The sequence below is a fragment of the Macaca nemestrina genome, chromosome 19 (genome assembly GCF_043159975.1).
Source record: "Macaca nemestrina isolate mMacNem1 chromosome 19, mMacNem.hap1, whole genome shotgun sequence".
NCBI lineage: Eukaryota > Metazoa > Chordata > Mammalia > Primates > Cercopithecidae > Macaca > Macaca nemestrina.
The window spans coordinates 10,154,423-10,177,977 of NC_092143.1; the positions used below are offsets into that span (position 1 = coordinate 10,154,423).

At 37.3% G+C, this 23,555-nt stretch overlaps 1 protein-coding gene across 14 annotated transcripts in view; it reads left to right on the forward strand.

Moving 5' to 3' along the window:
* The window catches only part of LOC105476947 (rotatin), a 215,439-nt gene that overhangs the window by 93,671 nt on the left and 98,213 nt on the right, over nucleotides 1-23,555 (forward strand). For all 14 annotated transcript variants that reach the window (XR_011616801.1, XR_011616800.1, XR_011616799.1 and 11 more), the window contains 5 exons: nucleotides 104-323; nucleotides 10,120-10,248; nucleotides 10,708-10,818; nucleotides 14,786-14,944; nucleotides 16,190-16,261. Coding sequence is in view for 6 of the 14 variants with exons in the window: in XM_071085198.1 (XP_070941299.1) it covers nucleotides 104-323; nucleotides 10,120-10,248; nucleotides 10,708-10,818; nucleotides 14,786-14,944; nucleotides 16,190-16,261 (691 nt within the window). In the remaining 8 variants the exon portion in view is untranslated. The remainder of the gene's footprint in view (nucleotides 1-103; nucleotides 324-10,119; nucleotides 10,249-10,707; nucleotides 10,819-14,785; nucleotides 14,945-16,189; nucleotides 16,262-23,555) is intronic.

Consider the following 23,555-nt stretch of genomic DNA (forward strand, 5'->3'; position numbering starts at 1 on the left):
TTCTATTATTGTGAGTTTAAGTAACCTTTTATAGCCAGTAAGATAGCCCATTAAGCCCATTATACTTCCTTGGTGGTTGATTTTCCCTCTTCTGCGTACATAGGAAATGCTCGGAACTTCTTTACGTTTTTCAAACACAGCTGGCTCTGAAACTGCTCCAGTGTCTGAAAGTGACGGATGCGCCTCATTTCTATGGCCTGCCGTCCCTTGAGCGGACCTTACGAGGGATGGCTAACCTCACTGCGTTTCCGGGGTGGAGCTCACACTCCCCTCTCACAGAGCCTCTCGATATCTGTGTGAAGTACTTGTCAGGTCTCCTTGAGGTAAGTAAAAATAACGCCCCCCCGCCCATGGTACTTATTTACTATTTACTGATTGCTTTTATTTTGTGCCAGACCACAAGTGCATTTTATGTTACTCTATTCAACGTAGAATATTATGTATTGTTTATATAAGTCATAAATAGTGAAATGTTTTAGTGACTTTTATTAATTGATAAGTAAGGAAGGTCACTTTTATAAATACCCTGATTTTCAAAAAAATAAATGGAAACTTTTGATGCTCAAAGGAAGTGTTCACTAGAGCATTTCAGATTTTGGATTTTTGGATTAGGGATGCTCAACCAGTAAGTATATGATACAGTATTTCAAAATCCAAAGAACACAAAAATTCAAACACTTCTGGTCCCAAGCATTTGGCATACGACATACTCAGTCTGTACAATGTTAAAGGGTATTTGTTGTTTCTTTTTATTCCAGTTTGTGCAGTTTTAGATGCTACCGCTATGAACATTCTTACCTTTTGGTGAAAATGAGCATCTTTTTTGAAATTTTATCTTTTGTTACTGAAATATGTAAATACAGCCAATTTTTATACATTGGCCATGTATCCAGCAATTCTTATTTCCAATATCAAAACAAAAACCTTTAATTTTTCACCCTTCAGTATGCTGTTTATAGTTTTTTTTGTCAATTAAGAAAAATCAAATAAAGGAAGTTTTCTTTTGTCCTGTTTTGCTAAGAGCTTTTTTTAAAATTCATAATTATATATTGCTTTTTTCTGCATCTTTTAGGATAATCACACGATTTTTCTCTTATATTCCATTATTGATTGATTTTAAAATGTTAAACCTTGCATTTCTGGAAACATTTCAGTTAGGTTGTGATGTATTATTCTTTTTATATATTAATGGATTTATTTTCTCAATTTTTTAGAATTCTGAAGTTTTTAGAATTATTCTACCTATTTTCTCATGTAAAAATGTTTTTCGAATTTTGCATCTTTTTTCTCTTAAAGAATTTGTTAAGTTTTTAATATCAAAATCATTCCATTCTTATGACTAAAATGGGAGAATGACGAATTAATGCAGCAGGGAGATTCTAAGAACATGACCTTTTCAACCATTTTAACTCTTTTCCTTTATATAACTTTTTTTTTTTTTTTTGAATAGCTGATTTGCATTAATATGATTTTGTTCTCTAGTGTTAGATAGAATTTGATTGTGAAACAATCTTGGCTTGCAGTTTTCTTTTTGGGAAGATAGTAAATTATGAAATGACCTTTTTTTTTTTTTTTTTTTAATAAAGACAGAATCTTGCTCTGTCGCCCAGGCTGGAGTGCAATGGCGCGATATTGGCTCACTGCAACCTCCGCCTCCCGGGTTCAAGTGATTCTCCTGCCTCAGCCTCCCAAGTAGCTGGGATTACAGGTGCCCACTACCACGCCCAGCTAATTTTTGTATTTTAATAGAGACAGTGTTTCTCCAGGTTGGCCAGGCTGATCTCGAACTCCTGACCTCAGGTGATCCATCTGCCTTGGCCTCCCAAAGTGCTGGGATTACAGGTGTGAGCCACCCTGCCCAGCCTGAAATGACTTTTTAAATAGATCTGAAATCATTCAGAGTTTCTTTTTATGTGTTTCAGCCTTAGTAAGTTGTGTTTTTGTAGAATTTAAAAACTTTTTATCTAATTTTTAAAATTATTAGTGTAAAGTTATTCATCAAATCATCTTACTTTTTAAATGTCTGCTGAATCTGTGGTGAGGTCCCCTTTCATTCCAGACATTAATTATTCCTTTCTCAGTTTTTCTTGATTTGTCTTCCTAATAGAATGAACCTTTGGCTTTGTTGATTCTCTGTTTAACATTTTTCTCCTGTTTTATTTCTGCCAATATTTATTATCTCCTACTTTTAGTTTAGTTTGCAGATCTTTTTCTAACATTTTAAGGTAGAGGCTTACATCATTGATTTTTTTAAAGTCTTTCTCAAATGTGCATTTTTAGCTCTAATCCTCTAAGCATGGCCTTATGCAATGTTTTTACTATCATTAGGTCAAAATATTTCTGTTGTGATATAATAAATATGACAGTGATATGGTTGTACATAGTTCTGTGAGAACAGCCTCATCACAGTGGCCTGACAATTTTACATGTCTGCCGTTGGGCTTCATAGACAAGGCATAACCACAGCTGATCTAAATCTTGGCAGAATTTCCCATGATCCTTCTGGAACATGAGAATATGAAAGGCTTATGAGCAGCTGACTATACAAGGTTGATTCTTATTTATTTCACTGTCTATTAGGAAGTGAGGAGCCTGTTATTGGTTCCTAGGTTCCGATGAGCACTGGGCTTTCTGCCTTGCTCTCCTTGGGGCATAACTACAGGTTATAAAACTGCTTTACTGCAACTTGGCATGGGCTTCTCAGCAACAGAGTGTCTTACATCTGTGTTATAGTCATCTGGCCCCTTTGTTTCAATGTCATCCTGTGCAAAGGATACTAGGAGCTGGCACCTTTGACTATTTTTGCTTTTGCTGTTTATGTAGGTAATAAACTGTCTGAATCTAAAAAGTACTCATTGTTTTCTTCCTGGACAAATCTGTCAGCCTTGTTTTGATTGTTAACCGTGTTAGGACCTCGAGACTGACTCTTGTAGGAAGCATTGTAGAGTTAGATTTTGAAAGATAAGTAAATTGATAGCAATAGGAATAGACACTCTAGACATGGAATTCTCTGATAAAATTGTATCTGTAACCTCCTGTTTTTTTTTTCATGCTGTGGGTGCCTTCTTGCCATTATATAGTCTCTACCTACTGCCAGATTATTTTTCAGAAACATAAATTTTTCAGTCCAGACTTCTTTTCAAGAGCCTAAGTCTCAATAATTTTGCATTTTGAGTTTTGTCTCCTTTGTAGTTTTTTCCCATGTCTCTGAATTTTCAGTTACATCTGGCTGTTTTTCCAAAATAAAAATGCGTTTTAAAAAGACTACTTCTCTCATACAGTTTCCTCTCTTTTAGGGGTGGCAATCTGTACAAAAAATTTAAGCTCTAACTTATTTATTTCCTTTTTAAGGAAAAGGCTTCCTTTTGTAAACCTTTTCTTATTCTTCCAAAGTTGGATTCTTACCTAATATTGTTTGGTCTTTCCTGTAGGTTATATACCTGTAACAATTTATATGTGGCTATTACTTAATACATTTTATTTTTATTTATTTTACTTTCTTTCTTTGAGACAGGGTCTTGCCCTGTTGCTTAGGCTGGAGTGCAATGGCACAATCACAGCTCACTACAGTGGCAACCTGCTGGGCCCAAGTCATCTTCCCACCTCAGCCTCCTAAGTAGCTGGGGCCACAGGTGTGCACCACTACATCTGCCTGTTTTTAAAATTTTTTTGTAGAGATGGGTCTCACTATGTTGCCCAGGTTTGCCTTGAATTCTTGGGCTCAAAGGTTCTTCCCACTTCGGCTTCCAAAAGTGCTACTATTACAGGCATGAGCCACTGTGCCTGGACCTTTATTTTGTTTTCTGCATTGCTCTAGTAGACTGTGAGCTGATAAGTATCATCTTTGGACTATTTCTACTATCCCATGGCTACTTCATTGACCTAGCATAGTCATTTGCTAGGTCATGTAAAAAAAAAAAACATTTTTACATAGTGGTTAGTGAATCAGTTAATTAATATAAATGCTACATAATACATATATATTGAGTATAGTTTTTAAATTAAAATGCAGTTTGAAAAACATTTTGGAAATGTGACATAAATGATTATAAAAATGTTTTATTTTTGTATTTTTATTAAATGATTTAAATAAATAATAAAAAATTTATTTTATTAAATAATGATTTAAATAATATATATATATACACACACACACACACACACATTCAGTGTAAATCATACTTTGGTCTTATCTAGAACTTTTTTCCAAAAACACATATTGTATTTTAAAACAGATTTAAAGGTTATAAATACTCTTTGCTGTACTATAAAATTTAATATGAATTTTACTGGAGTCCCTTTAATAAAATAAATTTCATTTTTAAAGTATAAATATTGAAAATGGATCAACTCTCAGTATACCAATTATTTTATGCTGTCTATGATCAGAAATGTATGAATTTTTAAAAACTGATGTATTAAAGAGTTAATGATAATATTTCTTAGAAAGTCAGCTACTCTAGTGCATTTAAAATATAATTCAGTTAGTCTAGCTAATGGCCTGTCTATCTCATTAGGTTTTTCAAAAAAACAACTCCTGGATCCAGTGACCTTTTGAATGGTATTTCGTATCTTGATTTCCTTCAGTTCAGCTCTGATTTTGGTTATTTCTTGTCTTCTGCTAGCTTTGGGGTTGATTTGTTTTTCTCTAATTCTTTTAGTTTTGATGTTAAGTTGTTAATTTGAGATCTTTCTGACTTTTCGATGGAGGCATTTAGTGCTATGAATGTCCCTCTTAACACAGCCTTAGCTGTGTCCCAGAGATTCTGATGTGTTGTAACTTTCTTCTCGTGAGTTTACCTGTGTAACAAACAATTCACATGTACCCCTGAACCTAAAAGTTTAAAAATTGAAAAAAATATATAATTCAACCTATAACTACCTAGTTTATAGCATTTTTTGTAATGTAATTTATAAATACTATACTTATAAACCTTTTACAGAGTCTGTCTCCTCTAGAAAGTGAGTTTTACTGTTTGAAATCAGGAATAGGTGAGGACTTGCCACAGCGGTAACTAAAGAAGCAGTGAAGTGTTGCCCCATTTATGTTTAGAAACTATCAGAAGTGCTTTTGTTTTAAAATTATGTGCAAAGACTTTAGATCACACCTATGTTTCAAATACCAGAAATTGAAAAAAGGGCTTAGTTCTAAGTAAGAAGTGTAGTCAAAAAGGCAATAGTCCATTCTGTGTTCAGTTGTCTTTGAGGTAATACAACTTAGTAACAGTTTGTTAGCTATAGGATACATAAAAAGCACAGTCCCTGTTATGTAATGTTTCGCAGTTATAAAAATTTTGATTAGCAAATCTTGCTTTGGTTTAAAAAGGAGTTTGTTTCATGCTTCATAAACCATGTTGAGCAGAAAATCTTTATGTCTTCATGTTAAATGGCAGTAAAATATTAGGAAGAAATCTGTCGCTTTTGTTAGCAGTTGTAGCAGGGTAACATTTACTCTTGGGACTATCTGCTTAATTTATTAATTACATAAACAGGTATCCCTATTGTACTACTAATGACTAAATTCATCTTTTAAAGAATAGAGTAAGGCTTATTGAGCGAATATTGAAACAAAGTCATTGTTGGTCCAAATGATTTGCTTCATAGTTACTTAGTAATTAAAGCTGTTTCCTTTTTGGGAGGGAGCTGTATTTCTAATAAAAGATTAGCTTGTTTCTGCACAGTGAAATTTGAATATGAGTATTTACTTTTTGTAGCTGTGAAATGAGACTTTTTAACTAAGCATGATTAATTATGATAGGTGAATAAACTATGATAATTAAACCTTTAAATCAGATACATGATGTATAATTCCAGAGGTCTGACAAAAATATCAAGTAGAAAAAAAATATTGGCAAAGTTCTTGACTTGTCATTTATAAGCTAGAATTAAAAATCATTACACAGATGACAGACGTTAGATATCTCCAAAGATGATTTAGAGGAAGATAATAAGGACCTGATCATTTAGATATTTTATCTTTAAAATAGTCACTTAAAATTTAAAATTTTTGACCTTGGGGAAGGGGCAGCTGTGGACGCAACTTCATCAAACTTAAATGTTCCTCCTGCCGGCTCTGAAGAGAGCAGTGGATTTCCCAGCACAGCACTCAAGCTCTGCTGAGGGACAGACTGCCTCCTTAAGTGGGTCCCTGAACCCCGTGCCTCCTGACTGGGAGACACCTACCAACAGGGGTCGACAGACACCTCATACAGGAGAGCTTCCCTGGCATCTGGCAGTGCTCCTCTTGGACGAAGCCTCCAGAGTAAGGAACAAGCAGCAATCTTTGCTGTTCTGCAGCATCTGTTGGTGATACCCAGGCAAACAGGGTCTGGAGTGGACCTCCAGCCAACTCCAGCAGACCGGCAGCAGAGGGGCCTGACTGTTAGAAGGAAAACTAACGAACAGGAATAGCATCAGCGAAAAGGACTTCCACTCAGAGGCTCCATCCAAAGGTCACCAACATCAAAGACCAAAGGTAGATAAATCCATGAAGATGAGGTAAACCCAGTGCAAAAAGGCTGAAAATTCCGAAAATCAGAATGCCTCTTCTCCTCCAAAGGATCACAACTTCTCGCCAGCAAGGGAACAAAACTGGACAGAGAATGAGTTTGATGAATTGACAGAAGTAGGCTTCAGCAGGTGGGTAGTAACAAACTCCTCTGAGCTAAAGGAGCATATTCTAACCAGATGCAAGGAAGCTAAGAACCCTGAAAAAAGGTTAGAGGAATTGCCAACTAGAATAACCAGTTTAGAGAAGAGCATAAATGACCTGATGGAGCTGAAAAACACAGCATGAGAACTTCATGACACATACACAAGTATCAATAGCTGAATCGATGAATCAGAAGAAAGGATATCAGAGATTGAAGATCAACTTAATGAAATAAAGCATGAAGCCAAGATTAGAGAAAAAAGAATAAAAGGGAACACACAAAGCCTCCAAGAAATATGGGACTATGTGAAAAGACCAAACCTGCATTTGATTGGTGTACTTGAAAGTGACAGGGAGAATGGACCAAGTTGGAAAACACTCTTCGGGGTATTATCCAGGAGAACTTCCCCAACCTATCAAGACAGGCCAACATTCCAATTCAGGAAATACAGTGATCACCACAAAGATTCTCCTCAACAAGAGCAACCCCAAGACATATGATCATCAGATTTACCAAGGCTGAAATGAAGGAAAATATGTTAAGGGCAGCCAGAGAGGTCAGGTTACCCACAAAGGGAAGCCCATCAGACTAATAGCAGATCTCTCTGCAGACACCCTACAAGCCAGAAGAGAGTGGGGGCCTATTCAATATTCTTAAAAGAATTTTCAACCCAGAATTTCATATCCAGCCAAACTAAGCTTCATAAGCGAGGGAGAAGTAAAATCCTTTACAGACAAGCAAATGCTGAGAGATTTTGTCACCACCAGGCCTGCCTTGCAAGATCTCCTGAAGAAAGCACTAAATATGGAAAGGAACAACTGATACCAGCCACTGCAAAAGCATACCAAATTGTAAAGACCATTGACACTATGAAGAAACCGCATCAACTAACGGGCGAAACAACCAGCTAGCATCGTAATGACAGGATCAGATTCATGCTTAACAATATTAATCTTAAATGTAAATGGGCTAAATGCCCCAATTAAAAGACACAGACTGGCAAATTGGATAAAGAGTTAAGACCTGTCAGTGTGTTGTATTCAGGAGACCCATCTCACATGCAGAGACACACATGAGTTCGAAATAAAGGGATTGGAGGATGATTTACCAACCAAATGGAAAGCAAAAAAAAGCAGGGGTTGCAGTTTTCATCACTGATAAAACAGACTTTAAAGCAACAGAGATCAAAAAAGACAAGGGCATTACATGGTGATAAAGGGATCAATGCAGCAAGAAGAGCTAACTATCCTAAATATATATGCACCCAATACAGGAGCACCCGGATTCATAAAGCAAGTACTTAGAGACCTACAAAGAGACTTAGACTCCCACACAATAACAGTGGGAGACTTTAACACCCCACTGTCAATATTACATCAACAAGACAGAAAATTAACAAGGATATTCAGGACTTGAACTCAGCTCTGGACCAAGCAGACCTAATAGACATCTACAGAACTCTCCACCCCAAATCAATAGAATATACATTCTTCTCAGCACCACATCACACTTATTCCAAAATTGACCACATAATTGGAAGTAAAACACTCCTCAGCAAAGGCAAAAGAGTGGAAATCATAACAAACAGCCCCTCAGACTACAGTGCAATCAAATTAGAACTCAGGATTGAGAAACTCACTCCAAACTGCACAACTACATGGAAACTGAGCAACCTGCTTCTGAATGACTACTGGGTAAATAATGAAATTAAGGCAGAAATAAATAAGTTATTTGAAACCAAAGAGAACAAAGACACAGTGTACCAGGATCCTTGGGATACAGCTAAAGCTGTGTTTAGAGGGAAATTTATGCCACGAAATGGCCACAGCAGAAAGGGGAAAGGATCTAAAATCGACACCCTAACATCACAATTAAAAGAACTAAAGAAGCAACAGCAAACAAATTCAAAAACTAGCAGAAGACAAGAAATAACTTAAGATCAGAGCAGAACTGAAGGCAATATAAACATGAAAAACCCTTCAAAAAAATCAGTGAATCCAGGAGTTGGTTTTTTGGAGAAGATCAACAAAATAGTTAGACTGCTAGCCTGAATAATAAAGGAGAGAGAAGAATCAAATAGACACAATAAGAAGTGATAAAAGGGAGATCAGCACTGATCCCACAGAAATACAAACTACCATCAGAGAATGCTATAAACACCTCTATGCAAATAAACTAGAAAATCTAGAAGAAATGGATAAATTCCTGGACACATACACCCTCCCAAGACTAAACCAGGAAGGAGTTGAATCCCTGAATAGACCAATAACAAGTTCTGAAATTGAGGCAATAATTAATAGCCTACCTACCAAAAAAAGGACCAGAGGGATTCACAGGACCAGAGGGATTAATAGCCGAATTCTACCAGAGGTACAAAGAGGAGCTGATACCATTCCTTCTGAAACTATTCCAAACAGTAGAAAAGAGGGAATCCTCCCTAACTCATTTTTTGAGGCCAGCATCATTCTGATACCAAAACCTGGCATAGGCACAACAACAAAAAAGAAATTTTCAGGCCAGTATCACTGATGAACATCAATGCAAAATCCTCAGTAAAAGACTGGCAAACTAAATCCAGCAGCACATCAAAAAGCTTATCCACCATGATCAAGTTGGCTTCATCCCTGGGACGCAAGGCCTGTTCAACATACACAAATCAATAAATGTGATCCATCATATAAGCAGAACGAATGACAAAAACCACATGATTATCTCAACAGATGCAGAAAAGGCCTTCGATAAAATTCGACATCCCTTCATGCTAAAAATTCTCTATAAACTAGGTATTTGATGGAACATATCTCAAAATAATAAGAGCCATTTATGACAAACCCACAGCCAATGTCATACTGAATGGGCAAAAGCTGGAAGCATTCCCCTTGAAAATGAGCACAAATTATTTATAAACTCTTTAAAAGGATGCTATAACATTTTTAAAAATATTATAAGCATATTCTAAGTTACAACTGTGTACTAAGAGGGCACTACACATCTTTTTTTTTTTACAGACTTTAAAAGGAAAAATATTGAAACTAAGAATTTTTGTTTTTGTTTTGAAAAATTACAGGATCTCACTCTACAACTTAGGCTGAGTGCAGTGGTGCAATCATAGCTTACTGCAAGCTCCAACTCCTGGGCTCAAGTGATCCTCCCTCCTCAGCTTCCCCAGTAGCTGGGACTACAGGTGTCCATTGCCATGCCTGGCTAATTTTTTTTTTTTTTTTTTAAAGTAGAGACCTAGGTCTTGCTATGTTATGCAGGCTGAAGAATATTGTCTTTTAACACTGGCAAAATACCCATAACATAAAATTTACCATCGTATTCATTTTTAAGTATATAAACTAAAAATATTACAACTTTATAAGGTAAGGATTCAATTCATATGAGTCAGTAGACAGTTATATATTTATCTTTATATACCATTAAGAATAAAGCCACCATGAAATTGTTTTCATTTGTTTTTCAGGTCATTACTTCTTTTTATGTGGAACGTGGAGGAAATGCTATGTCATTCATGGGAAAAGGTGTTACAAAGAGCACAATTCTTTGCTTGCTTCACTTATCCCATGAGATGATGGCCCAGGCTGGGAGCTCGGTGAGCACATTAAAGCTGTCTGTCTTCTGAACAGTTGCTTGAAAGGGAATGTGCTGTGTCCAACACATTTCAAGCATATAAACTTGCTACATGAAAATGTCTCTTTTGACTTTTCTTTTTAGGAAACAAGAATGATTTTTGACTAGAATATTTCTTAGAAGTTGTATATTAGCAAATCTGAATTTTATTTGACATTGATTAAAATCTACATTCACTGGAAAACTACAGTTTGTCTAAATCATGGGAAAAATAGCTTCAAAAAATTGTTATGTTTAACTTTTTAAGGAGAAACTGAGATTTTTTTTGTTTGCCTTGTTTTGGCTGAATAATGGATTAAAACCAAGTCTGAAATACATTTTTATGTTGTTTTCATTAAAAATTCATAATTGTTTTAACCTTCCTGCATTTAATTTTTAGAAACTTACCTAGAGTATTTCTGTTTCCCTTTTTTCCCTCTAGGAGTGGATGTCACTTTGGTTCTTGCCTTTGGGTAGTCATAGTGAAGAACACATTCCTACTCAACAAGGATTGGCTTGGTTGATTCCATTATGGGTTGATCGGGACCCAGAGGTGAGTGTGAAGGAGAATCAAGTGTATTGTGTTCAGATTAAAACACAAATGACACGGGGCTGGGCGCAGTGGCTCACACCTGTAATCCTAGCACTTTGGGAGGCCGAGGCGGGCAGATCATGAGGTCAGGAGATCGAGACCATCCTGGCTAACACGGTGAAACCCCGTCTCTACTAAAAATACAAAAAAATTAGCTGGGCATGGCGGCGGGCACCTGTAGTCCCAGCTACTCGGGAGGCTGCAGGAGGAGAACGGAGTAAACTCGGGAGGCGGAGCTTGCAGTGAGCCGAGATCACGCCACTGCACTCCAGTCTGGATGACAGAGCGAGACTCCATCTCAAAAAAAAAAAAAAAAAAAAAACCATGACATAAAACATATATACATATACATGTTTATATTATGGTGTTATTGTAGTGACTCTACCTTATGCTTTATTTAAGCCCTGTTTTAGCTTAGGCTGCCATAACAAAATGCTACAGATTGGGTGGCTTAGACAACAGAAACTTCTGTTCTCATAGAAGTTTTGGAAGCTGAAAGTCCAAGATCAGGGTGCCGGCATAGTCAGTTCTGGTGAGGGCTCTCCTTCTGGCTTGTAGATGGCTACCTTCTTGCTGTGTATTCACGTGGCCTTTCCTTTCTCCGTGCGTGTGGAGCCTGGGAGGGAGGGCTGGTGGAGAGACAGATTTGTCTTTTTTTTATTGTAAGGTTACCTGTCTTACTGAGATAGGACCACTCCCTTATGACCTCACTAAACCTTAATTATCTCCTAGAAGCCCTATCTTCAAATGTAGTCACTTGAGCATAAAGGCTTCAACATATGAGTTTTGGAGGGATGCAGTTCAGTTCATAGTTTTCTACCCCTGGACCCCTGAACTTCATGTTCTTCTTCCATGCAAAATGCTTTTATTCTCCCTCAACAACCTCAAAAGTCTTAACTTATTCCAAAATCAACTGTAAAATCTAAAGTCCAAAATCTCATCTAAATATCATCTAAACCACATCTGGGTAAGTCTCCAGATATAAACCTTCCTGAGACAGAATTCTTCTCCAAGTGTGAACTGTGAACCCATACAAGTTATGTGCTTCCAAAAGATAATGGTAGGATAGACTTTCCCATTGCAGAGAGAAATAGGAAAAAAGGAAGAAGTAATGGGTCCCAAGCAAGTCCAAAGCCTAACAAAGCAAATTCCATTAGATGTTAATCCTCAGGGATAGTGTTCTTTGGCTGGATGCTGTGCCTTACAGGCCCACTAGAGTGACAGCATCTAGATGGCTCTATGAGATGACTCCATCCCTTTGGCTCTCTTGAAGAGCGCCACCCATAAAGCTGTCTTCAAGGGCAGCCATGCCCCGGAAGCACTGGGCAGGGTCATCATCCTGGCCCACCAAAATCAGAGAGATCTTTGAAACTAAGGAGGAAAAGCCACCCCCTAGTCCTGTAGTGGGATTGGCAGCCTGGTGTTCTCTGAATCATTTTTCAGGTCATTCTTACTTTTCATTGAAGAATACAGTAGTCTTCCCTTATCAGAGGTTTCATTTTTCAAAAGCAGCCTGAAGATCAGAGTAGCCAAGCACTCCCTCACAATGCCTGCATTATTCACCTCACTTCATCTCTTTATGTAAGCATTTTAACATCTCACATCGTTATAAGAAGGCTGAGTGCAATACAGTAAGATATTTTGAGAGACCACATTCATATATTTTTTATTATAGCATATTGTTGTAATTGTTCTAATTTATTTTTAGTTATTGTTGCTAATCTCTTACTGTGCCTAATTTGTAAACTTTACCATAGATATGTACGTGTAGGAGAAAAGATAGTAGTTATAGGATTCAGTACTATCTGTGGTTTCAGGCATCCCCTGGGGGTCTTGGAATGTATTCCCCATGCATAAGGGAGGGACCACTGTAGCACATGTTTGCTTACAGAATCCAGGAAGTCCAACAGCTTTCCTTCATTCTATGCATCTTTCTCTGTCCTCTTTAGTTCGAATTGGCAATGTCTTTGCTGATATAATCCCATCTCTATTCCTGGCTTCTGCTGAGATGTCTGATTAAGTCCATGAATTGCACCCGTGATCTCTTTCTTAAATGGTTATTCAGCCACATCCTCCATGTTCTCTTTAAAACAAGCTCTCATTTTTTTGCACGGATCGGCTGAGAATTTTTCAAATCTTGTTCTTGTTTCTTTTTGCTTACCCATTCTTAATTCCTTCTTTAATTCATCTCTCTCTTTTTGCATTTTGCTATAAGCAATCAGGAGGAACCAAGCCACTTTTTCAACACTTTGCTTAGAAATCTCAGTTAAATATCCAATTTCATTGCTCACAAGTTCTGCCTTCCGCAAAACACTGGAACATGACCACAGCTCAACCAGTTTTCTTGCTACTTTATAACAAGGATTGCCTTTCCTCAAATAACCTTTTTAAAATAACACTGTCCTCATTTTTGTCTGAGATCTCATGAGAATTACCCATGTCTACATTTCTGGCATCCACCTCAAAACTCTTCTAGTCTCTAACCCATTACCCAGTGCCAAAGTCACTTTCATGTGTTTAGGCATTTGTTTCAGCAGCATCCCCACTCCTTGGTACAAAAATCTGTATTAGTGTGCTCAGGCTTCCATTACAAAATACCATTGTCTGGGTGGCCTAAAAACGGAAATATATTTCTTACGCTTCTGGAGGCTACAAGTCCAAGATCAGAGTGTCAGCGTGGTTGGTTTTCTGGTGAGGGCACTTTTCCTGTTTTACAAAGGGCTACCTTCTCACTGTGTGCTCACATGACCTCTCTTTGGAGCATGCACATGGAGAGAGATTGCTCTCCTTCCTGAGGCCACCATTCCTAGTGCAATAGGGTCCCACCCTTATAATCTCATTAAACTATAATCACCTAATAGCTCTTTCTCCAAATACAGTTTGGGGATTAGGGCTTCAACATACGAGTTTTGAGGAGACACAGTTCAGTTCACAGCACCCTCATTTTCAATCAAATTTGTTCGAGTATAGATTGAAAATATAAAAGAGAAAAGGTTATAGTATCTATTACCTTCAGAAGAGTGGAAAATTATTGGAGAGGCTTAGCCATTTTGAAACAGTTGAAAAGGATCTGGAAATTATAGACATGCAAATTTAAGTGTCATGTAATGAAAATAAATTAAATGCAAAAAATTGCATTTGCATTACAACACAAAAATTTGTATTATTTCTTTCCAGTTTTAGCCAGTTGTTTACTTTTTTGAAGCAAAGTGTGCTATTATAATAAAACCTTATTTATAGAAATATTTGAAATATATTTTTTAGTCACATTGAACTTGAACTTACTACTTGACTATTTTATGACTGCATTTTTTTTAAAACTCCATAGCTGTCATTGAAACTATATTTTTGGGTTAGAATTCAGAAATTTACCAAAACGTGTGGCTTGAACAGCAGTGGTTCTACAGCAAGCATATTATACCACATCAGTCTTACTTGGAAACATTTTTCTCTTGAAATAACTTTTGAGGAAAATATGAAATGCCTTGTAAAATGGTATTTTCCTCTTTGTTTAGAAGTTTTAAGAAAGTTAAAATCATTTATTTGGAAGAAACACTAAAAAATTAAGAAAGGTAGAACAAAGAATAGCTACCTTTTTTAGAATGAGGAATACATTGAAATTGTGTTCATAAAAGGTAAGTGCCCTGTGCTTTCCCTAGAAAAAGGCTTGCAGACTGTAATTTTTATGCATCTTTTTATACTCAGTTTTACTGTGCTTTGAAATTTGCTTATATTTAATTTTTCCTATATTATTTCTTGAATCGTGGAATGGAGGACACTGTCTTCTATAGATGTCTTTTATAATTTAGGATCATAAAACCAATGGCATATTTTTTTAAAGTATGATATTTATGTACCAGAAAAACTAAGAATTCATGTTAGGAAAAGGGCTTATTTGATTCAACTGCTTTCTCTTTAATTTGAACAGGTGAGATTCACTTCGCTGGGGTTAGGATCAGCACTGACCACCCTTGAAACTGGCTGTGTGGCCTTAGCAAACAGTTGTCAGAATATTTCCGGTGGGCTCTGGGGAACTGTGGTGAACATTCTTCTGGACCAGTCAGAATGTAGTATGGTGCGCCGGGAGGTATGTCTGTCTTTTCTCGTTTTTTCCTTAGAAATTCTTTGGGATAGCATCCATAAGCGATACTTGACTCCTGTTCAACGTGGTGGACTGACCGCTGACTGTGACTTCTGCCTGTGAAAACCCAAACAAAATGACAGCAGAGGGTTTAAAAGGTATTCATGCAGAGGAAAACCTGGAGTCCTTCCTTCCGATGAGATACAATCCGAATATACTACATTTTAATGTGAACTTTTTTGTTATGCATTGAAAAGTAGTTCACAGGAAAAATTACTTTTATATTATCTCAGCATTTATGGGTCTCTAATATTTATGAAGCTTTAGTATAGATAAGAGGCTGTCAAAATAACTCTCTTTGTAGTATTTATCATATAACATGAGAGGGAAAAATAAACCCTGTTTTAATTCTTTCTAAATAGCTTGTGGTTTGTTTTATTGCTGCTTTTATTAAAGTAATGATTCATGTACATGGTTTTAAAACAATAATCAAATTGTACTTAGAGGCTTGTGAAAAAAACAGTAGCTCCTGGGTCCACCATTAGCCAGTCCCCAGTTCCAGGTTCAAAAGGCTAGTTTTTTTGCTATTTGCCTTCATGTTTTTAAGTAGTAATGCTTATATTTATGGCTGCTTTTTAATGTATCAACTTTAAAGCTTTTCTCTCACTTCCCAGTTACCATGGTTGGAAATGTCAGTTTCTTAGAATCCTCCTATTATTCCTGTCATTCTCCCATTATGCTTATGTCATCTTTCATTAAGTAGACAACCAGTGCTCCTATTCGTATGATTATTTAATTTGATCATCTTCAGGACCTAGTCAGTCAATTTGGACATTTGTGGTTTGTATTTCTAGTTAGCAGGTTTTTATTGAAAGGTGTCTGTATGAGAGAAGGGAGAAAGTGGGGGAGAGGGGTGTGTGTGTATGTAATCTGAAAGGGGATAATAGAAACCTAAAATTATGTTTCTTAAATGCTACCAGAATTTATGTTATACAAATCATTTTTTAATAAAGCTGAATTCTGAAATAGGAAAAAATATATTTGCTGATGAAATAATTTCGTATACTGTTAGGTCATTACCTAACAAGGTCATCACCTAACAAGAAATACAGTTTGACAATTCTCATAATGGCCTCTCAGCATGTGCAATTGACTGGAGATATGTCTTTTGCTATTACATTACAATATATTGGTTATTTCAGAGATGACAACAAGATGGCAGTATTGACCTTTTTTTTTTTACATTCTCAGGCTGCGTTTATTCTTCAGAATCTCCTTGTAATTCCAATGCCTACAGAAATTATAAAGGATTATACTTGGCAGGTGGGTAATTTTAAACAATTATCAACCTAGTAGGTATTTAAAATTAATTGGTGATAAATTTTCGGCATAAGTAGTATATTTAATTACTGATGAAAGTATATACAAGACAACAAGGGCCTCTTAAAATAGAATGTAGAATTTTTCTTATGCTGACCATACTTAAAAATTCTTCTCTATAGTGTTCAGAATAATTTAAAACAAATAATAATAGTTAACATATGTTTACTATGTTTTAGGCACTCTTCTAGAAATGTAAGACATAGTAAGTTGTATAATTGTTTGACTTGTGAGCTGTTACCATCTTCATTTTCTAAACTTAGGAACTTGGGCACAGAGAGTTTAAATAGTCTGTCCTAAATCACACAGCTAGTCAGTGGTACTCCTTTGCTTTGAGTCTAGGCAGTCTCTTACCCACTTCGCTGTATTACTTCTCTAATTTAGTAATAATAAGCAAATTTGTAGATAGTTAAATATGTGTTGATGTTAGCATCTTTTTTTCCTTTTCTAGTTTAGTGCACAGTGCGGGTTATGGTTTATCTTGCTTTGGTTTCTGTTGGGTTAACTTTCTGTTTCATGTTCTGAACATCACATCAGTAAATAGTTACCTAACATTTTATAGCTTACATTAAAAAAAAATTCTAGCTTCATGGGATACATGTACATGTTTGTTACATAAGTATATTGCATAACGGGGATTGGGCTTCTGTACTCCTCACCCACATATTGAACACTGTACCCAGTGGTAATTTTTAACCTCAGCCGCCTCCCCTACTCCCTCCTTGGGAGTCTCAATGTCTGTTATTTCTATCTTTATGTCTATGTGTACTCATTGGTTAGCTCCCACTTACACGTGAGAATGTGCAATATTTGCTTTTCCATTTTTGAGTTAGTTCACTTAGGATAATGGCCTCCAACTCCATGCATGTTGCTGCATTTTTAGATAATTTGGAAGGTACAAAAGTACACTCATTGGGGAGATGAGATGTGCTGTTTCTCTGTTCTTTTACCCATCCATGTATTTTCACCTTATACATGTATATTATCGTACTGCGGTACCTCACTCTTCAGAATCCTGTATAAATCTAAGGGTTTTTTAAAGTTTTAATTAGACTATACTCTTAGAGGAGTTAGTGAAACAAGCCGAGCTGTAGCAAGGGCAGGTTTCCGCGCATGACCCGAAGCATGAATCCAGGTGGTTGTCAAGGCCCAGGTAGCATTTAACTCTTGGAAGGCTTACCTCTCCAAACTTTACAAACCCAGGGTAACCCTACCAGTCATTGTAAACCCCAGGCTTGTAATTTGCTTGTAATTTCTTTAACATTGCCTTCTGATAATGGCTGCTTGTCTGCTTTCCATGTTGTAATAAAACCAGGAGACAAAACTGGAGGGAATGTGCAGGATTAATAGTTATATTAATAGTATAGTAGTTTTGGTACCTGTTATCCGGAGACTACATTTTAAAACATGTTTTTGGCTCAAATACAAATCATCTCTGCTCCCATCGTTAAACTAGTGACCCATGTACATGGATATAGTTGGTGATGTACTACCAATGAATTTTTAATTGTTGAAATAAGTATAAAGACAGAGTATCTTAAAGTTATATTAAAGTTCCTGGGACATTATGTTATAATACAGAACTGTATGTAGCTGTTCATATTTTTCTCTTACAAATTAAATAGTGAAGTTCCTGTTTGTTGCTGGTGGCATCCTTACTGCAGTTTGTTGGTTTTGTTATTCTCCAGTCTTTATCATGGAAATCATTTTCTACTAAAAAGTGGAAAATAGTTATTTAAGTTAGCTTTTGGAGTTTTGGCCTTGCCAAGTTGGCCAAAATAAAAATGTTGGAGAGCCACTGCAGTCACAAACAATACTTGATTACAACTTTTGCTAGTCTTAAGAAAAATTAGAGAAATAAGGACAATCTTGTATGCTTTTTAATAAACTCAGATTTTTCTTCCTCTCTTTTCAATTTTTTTTTTTTTTTTTGGTTATTTTTGTTTGTTTACGTGTCCTTTCTTGGCAGTGAAAATAGTTGACTTAGTGTATCTGTCATCCAATTTTAAGAAAGTTTAGTGGGGTCTGAAATTCCAAAGTAGAAACAGCTGCTGCAAGAAGGGAGCAAGACGGTTGTCTCTGGGTGCAGCTAGTGGGGCACATAGTTTTTTGCAACCATGAAAAAGGGGCCACGTAGCCAGTATTTTAAAATTCACAGTCTTTGGTGGAATTATGAATAATAATCTTATTCAACAAAATGTTTCATTTACTTATTTTGGTGTACCTTTCATAGTATTTTGGAGGATATAGCATGAAGCAGCACGTTTAGGAGCCTTGTTAAAATTTTATTTTGGTTGAGGTAAATATTTGATTTTTTTTTTTTTTTAAACAAAGAGAATTGCTTCTATTGCTTTGCACTTTGTTTTCTTGCCTGCTAGTGCTCTTGTTTCATAGGCTTTCTGAAGCATTCTCTTTATAATTACTACTCCTTTTCCTCTCCTTCCCCTGCACACTAGCATAAATTCCTGCTTCATGTCATGATCTAGAATTGTTGTACTTGTTAGTAGTAGTAATATGCGTATATAAATTATGAATGATTTTATAGCCGAGTTTCCCTTTTATTGTTAGATGCCAGAAAGTAGAGCCTTTTTTTTATCAATTGTGACTTTTTCTGTATGTACTTAGGAAAAAAAAAAAAAAGATGGGATCTCACTGTGTTGTCCAGGCTGGCCTTGAATTCCTGGGCTCAAGCAATATGCTTGCCTCAGCCTCCTGAGTAGCTGGGACCCCAGGTGTGTGCTGCCACACCCAGCTTACCTTCTAAGCTTTATTCATGGTTGCACTTTTTTCATATCTCTGGCTTTTTTTCTTTCTTTTATCCCTAGTATGCATTTACTATCATGTTACAATTGACCTTTCCTTGTAATGGTCCTTAAATCTTTTCTTGGATGAGATGGGAAGTAAATAATTTAAAACAAATTTAATTTTTTAAAGTATTAAATAATTTTACCAACCACTGCAGTTCCCATTTTAATCCTCCTTTTAAAGACACTAACATTTAATGTCTTACCACTAAATTATTTTCCATATTTGCATTATTTCTTACCATTTAACTTAATCTTTCTAGGTAGAATGTTTGTTTCTGACAGGGCTACATTTTTTATATTTTTAAAAATGTTTCTCCCAACCCCTACCACAGAGAAAGTGAGTGCTCTGTCTTGACTGATTCATTAAAATGTGCGAAACATTTGAGTTACCCTTTTGTTCTTAATATCGTAAGTAAATACAGTTAGAAATAAACCTTAATTTTTGTAGCATAATTCCCCTTTTATTTTTCCGTGGATGCAGAAGCATACTGCAAGTGGGGTGGTCACCAAGAGGGGGAGCAGATGAAGTATCTCGGCCTGGCTTCCTTTGGCATCCAGCACTTCTACCAGGGGCCTTGATACCAGCCCCCTGCTGGATATGAGAACCCAGTTCCTGCTGTATTGGTGTATCATAGCTCTTTTATATTCAGGACACTAACTTTTCAGAGGGATATTTATAAACATTGGTCTTGTTCTTGAGTCAAACTCAGCCTCATTCAAAGCTACATCCCAGCTGGACATGGTGGCTCATGTCTGTAATCCCAACACTTGGGAGGCTGAGGTGAGAGGATCACTTGAGCCCAGGAGTTTGAGACTAGCCTGGGCAACATAGTGAGACCCCATCTCTAAAAAAAAAAAGGGGGGGGCGGAGCAAGATGGCCGAATAGGAACAGCTCCAGTCTCCAACTCCCAGCGCGAGCGACACAGAAGACCGGTGATTTCTGCATTTTCAACTGAGGTACTGGGTTCATCTCACTGGGGAGTGCCGGACGATCGGTGCTGGTCAGCTGCTGCAGCCCGACCAGCGAGAGCTGAAGCAGGGCGAGGCATTGCCTCACCTGGGAAGCGCAAGGGGGAAGGGAATCCCTTTTCCTAGCCAGGGGAACTGAGACACACAACACCTGGAAAATCGGGTAACTCCCACCCCAATACTGCGCTTTAAGCAAACAGGCACACCAGGAGATCATATCCCACGCCTGGCCGGGAGGATCCCACACCCACGGAGCCTCCCTCATTGCTAGCACAGCAGTCTGTGATCTACCGGCAAGGCAGCAGCGAGGCTGGGGGAGGGGCGCCCGCCATTGCCGAGGCTTAAGTAGGTAAACATAGCCGCTGGGAAGCTCGAACTGGGTGGAGCTCACAGCAGCTCAAGGAAACCTGCCTGTCTCTGTAGACTCCACCTCTGGGGACAGGGCACAACTATACAACAACAAAAGCAGCAGAAAACTCTGCAGACGCAAACGACTCTGTCTGACAGCTTTGAAGAGAGCAGTGGATCTCCCAACACGGAGGTTGAGATCTGAGAAGGGACAGACTCCCTGCTCAAGTGGGTCCCTGACCCCTGAGCAGCCTAACTGGGAGACATCCCCCACTAGGGGCAGTCTGATACCCCACACCTCACAGGGTGGAGTACACCCCTGAGAGGAAGCTTCCAAAGCAAGAATCAGACAGGTACACTCGCTGTTCAGAAATATTCTATCTTCTACAGCCTCTGCTGCTGATACCCAGGCAAACAGGGTCTGGAGTGGACCTCAAGCAATCTCCAACAGACCTACAGCTGAGGGTCCTGACTGTTAGAAGGAAAACTATCAAACAGGAAGGACACCTACACCAAAACCCCATCAGTACATCACCATCATCAAAGACCAGAGGCAGATAAAACCACAAAGATGGGGAAAAAGCAGGGCAGAAAAGCTGGAAATTCAAAAAATAAGAGCGCATCTCCCCCGGCAAAGGAGCGCAGCTCATCGCCAGCAACGGATCAAAGCTGGACGGAGAATGACTTTGACGAGATGAGAGAAGAAGGCTTCAGTCCATCAAATTTCTCAGAGCTAAAGGAGGAATTACGTACCCAGCGCAAAGAAACTAAAAATCTTGAAAAAAAAGTGGAAGAATTGATGGCTAGAGTAATTAATGCAGAGAAGGTCCTAAACGAAATGAAAGAGATGAAAACCATGACACGAGAAATACGTGACAAATGCACAAGCTTCAGTAACCGACTCGATCAACTGGAAGAAAGAGTATCAGCGATTGAGGATCAAATGAATGAAATGAAGTGAGAAGAAAAAAAAAAAAAAAAAAAATTTTTTTTTAAAAATTAGCCTGAAGTGGTGGCACGCACCTCTAGTCCCTAGCTACTCAGGAGACTGAGGCTGGAGGATTGCTCGAGCCCAGGAGTTTGAGGCCACAGTAAGCTATGATTGTGTCACTGTGCTGCAGCCTAGGTGACAGAACAAAACCCTGTCTCTAAAAACAAAAACCCTACATACTACATTCTCTGTCAAGGAGAGAAAACAGAGCCAGTATTCAATTGACACGAAACTGTATTGTGGCTCCCAACTGTCCAGTGGTTTTCAGACCAGTTTCCCACAGGCTGACTAGGAGTTAGGACTCCTGAATGTGGATGGTTTCATAACTGGGTTTACTTTGAAGAGTAGTGTCACAAATCCGTATCCCTGAAACTTTAACAACCAATTTTAGAGTTGATTATAACAAGAAGTCTATTGATTAGAGATGGATCATTGATGTAATTTGTCTCAGTTCATTTCTGTAAACATTTGTTGAGTGTCTAAATATTGGAGATTCATAGATAATCCAATATAGTACTCTTGGGCTTATGGCCTAATAGGGGATGACATGTACCCAGGAAACCTTGTTGTAATGATTTTATGCATGATGATGGTAGCTTATGCATAATTTTAGTAATATTTAAGTTCTTTCCACTTGAAAATGATCTCACATTTAAATGTAAAAGGTAATGTCATGCACTTAAATAACGTAACGGGTTGTCAGTTTGTGATTTTAAATAAACTTGTTCATGCCTTAGTTACTTTCCATGTTTGTGATAGGACTTTGAATTGGCACATAGACTTTTTAAACTTTATTTTGAAAAAAAAAAAACAGATTTATAGGAAATTTGTGAAACAATACAATTTTTATATACTCCACCCAGATTCCCCAAATGTTATTTTACACATTTACTTCACCTCTCTCTAGTGTCTTCTTTTGAAACTGTTCGATAGTTGTAGACATAATGCTTCTTTTCCTCTGAACACTTAAGTGTGGATTTCCTAAATATAAGGATATCCTCTTACATAATCACAATAATAATTATCAAAATTAGGAGATCACTCAAGGTTTTTCAGTTGTCGCACTGCGGTGTTTTATAGCCAAAAGAAAATAAAAGAAGAAGAAAAATCCAATCCTGGATCCAAGATCCAATTCAGGAATACACATTGCAAATACTTGTCTTACATATTTGCTTTTGTTCATTTGAAATAGTTTCAAAATGTTAAATATTTATGATCTTAACATATTTGAAGAATGCAGGCTACTTATTTTTTGTAATATCATTCAGTTAGATTTGTCCTTTTCCCCAGGTTTACATTTGAGTTATGCATTTTTGGCAGAAAAACCATAGGAGTGATGGGTTCTCAGTGCATCGTGTCAAGAGATATTATATCGCCCTTTTCCTTTGTTGGTGATATTAACTTTGATTACTTAGTACAGATAGAATCTGCTTGTTTTTGTCCTTTGTAAAGTTACAGTTTTTTCTTTTGGAAGGAGGTGCTCTGAGACTGTAAATATCTGTTTCTCATCAAACTTTCTTTCACTAGTTTTTTGTTTTGTTTTATTTATTTTTTTCCATAGGTTATGGGGAATAAGTGGTGTTTGGTTACATGAGTAAATTCTTTAGTGGTGATTTGTGAGATTTTGGTGCACCCATCACCTGAGCAATGTACACTGCACACAGTTTGTATCTTTTATCCCTCACCCCATTCCCACCCTTTTCCCCCCAAGTCCCCAAAGTCCATTGTGTCATTCTTATGCCCTTGCATCCTCATAGCTTAGCTCCCACTTATGAGTGAGAACATAGGATGTTTGGTTTTCCATTTCTGAGTTTCTTCATTAGAATAATAGTCTCCACTCTCATCCAGACCACTGCAAATACCATTAATTCATTCCTTTTTATGGCTGAGTAGTATTCCATTGTGTGTGTGTGTGTGTGTGTGCGCGCGCGCACGCTGCCATTTGCAGAAACTGTGTTGTGTGGTGTCTCACACACACACACACACACACACACCCCATAGTTTCTTTATCCACTCATTGATTGATGGGCGTTTGAATTGGTTCTACGTTTTTGCAATTACAAATTGTGCTGCTATAAACGTGTATGCTAGTATCTTTTTTGTATAATGACTTCTTTTCCT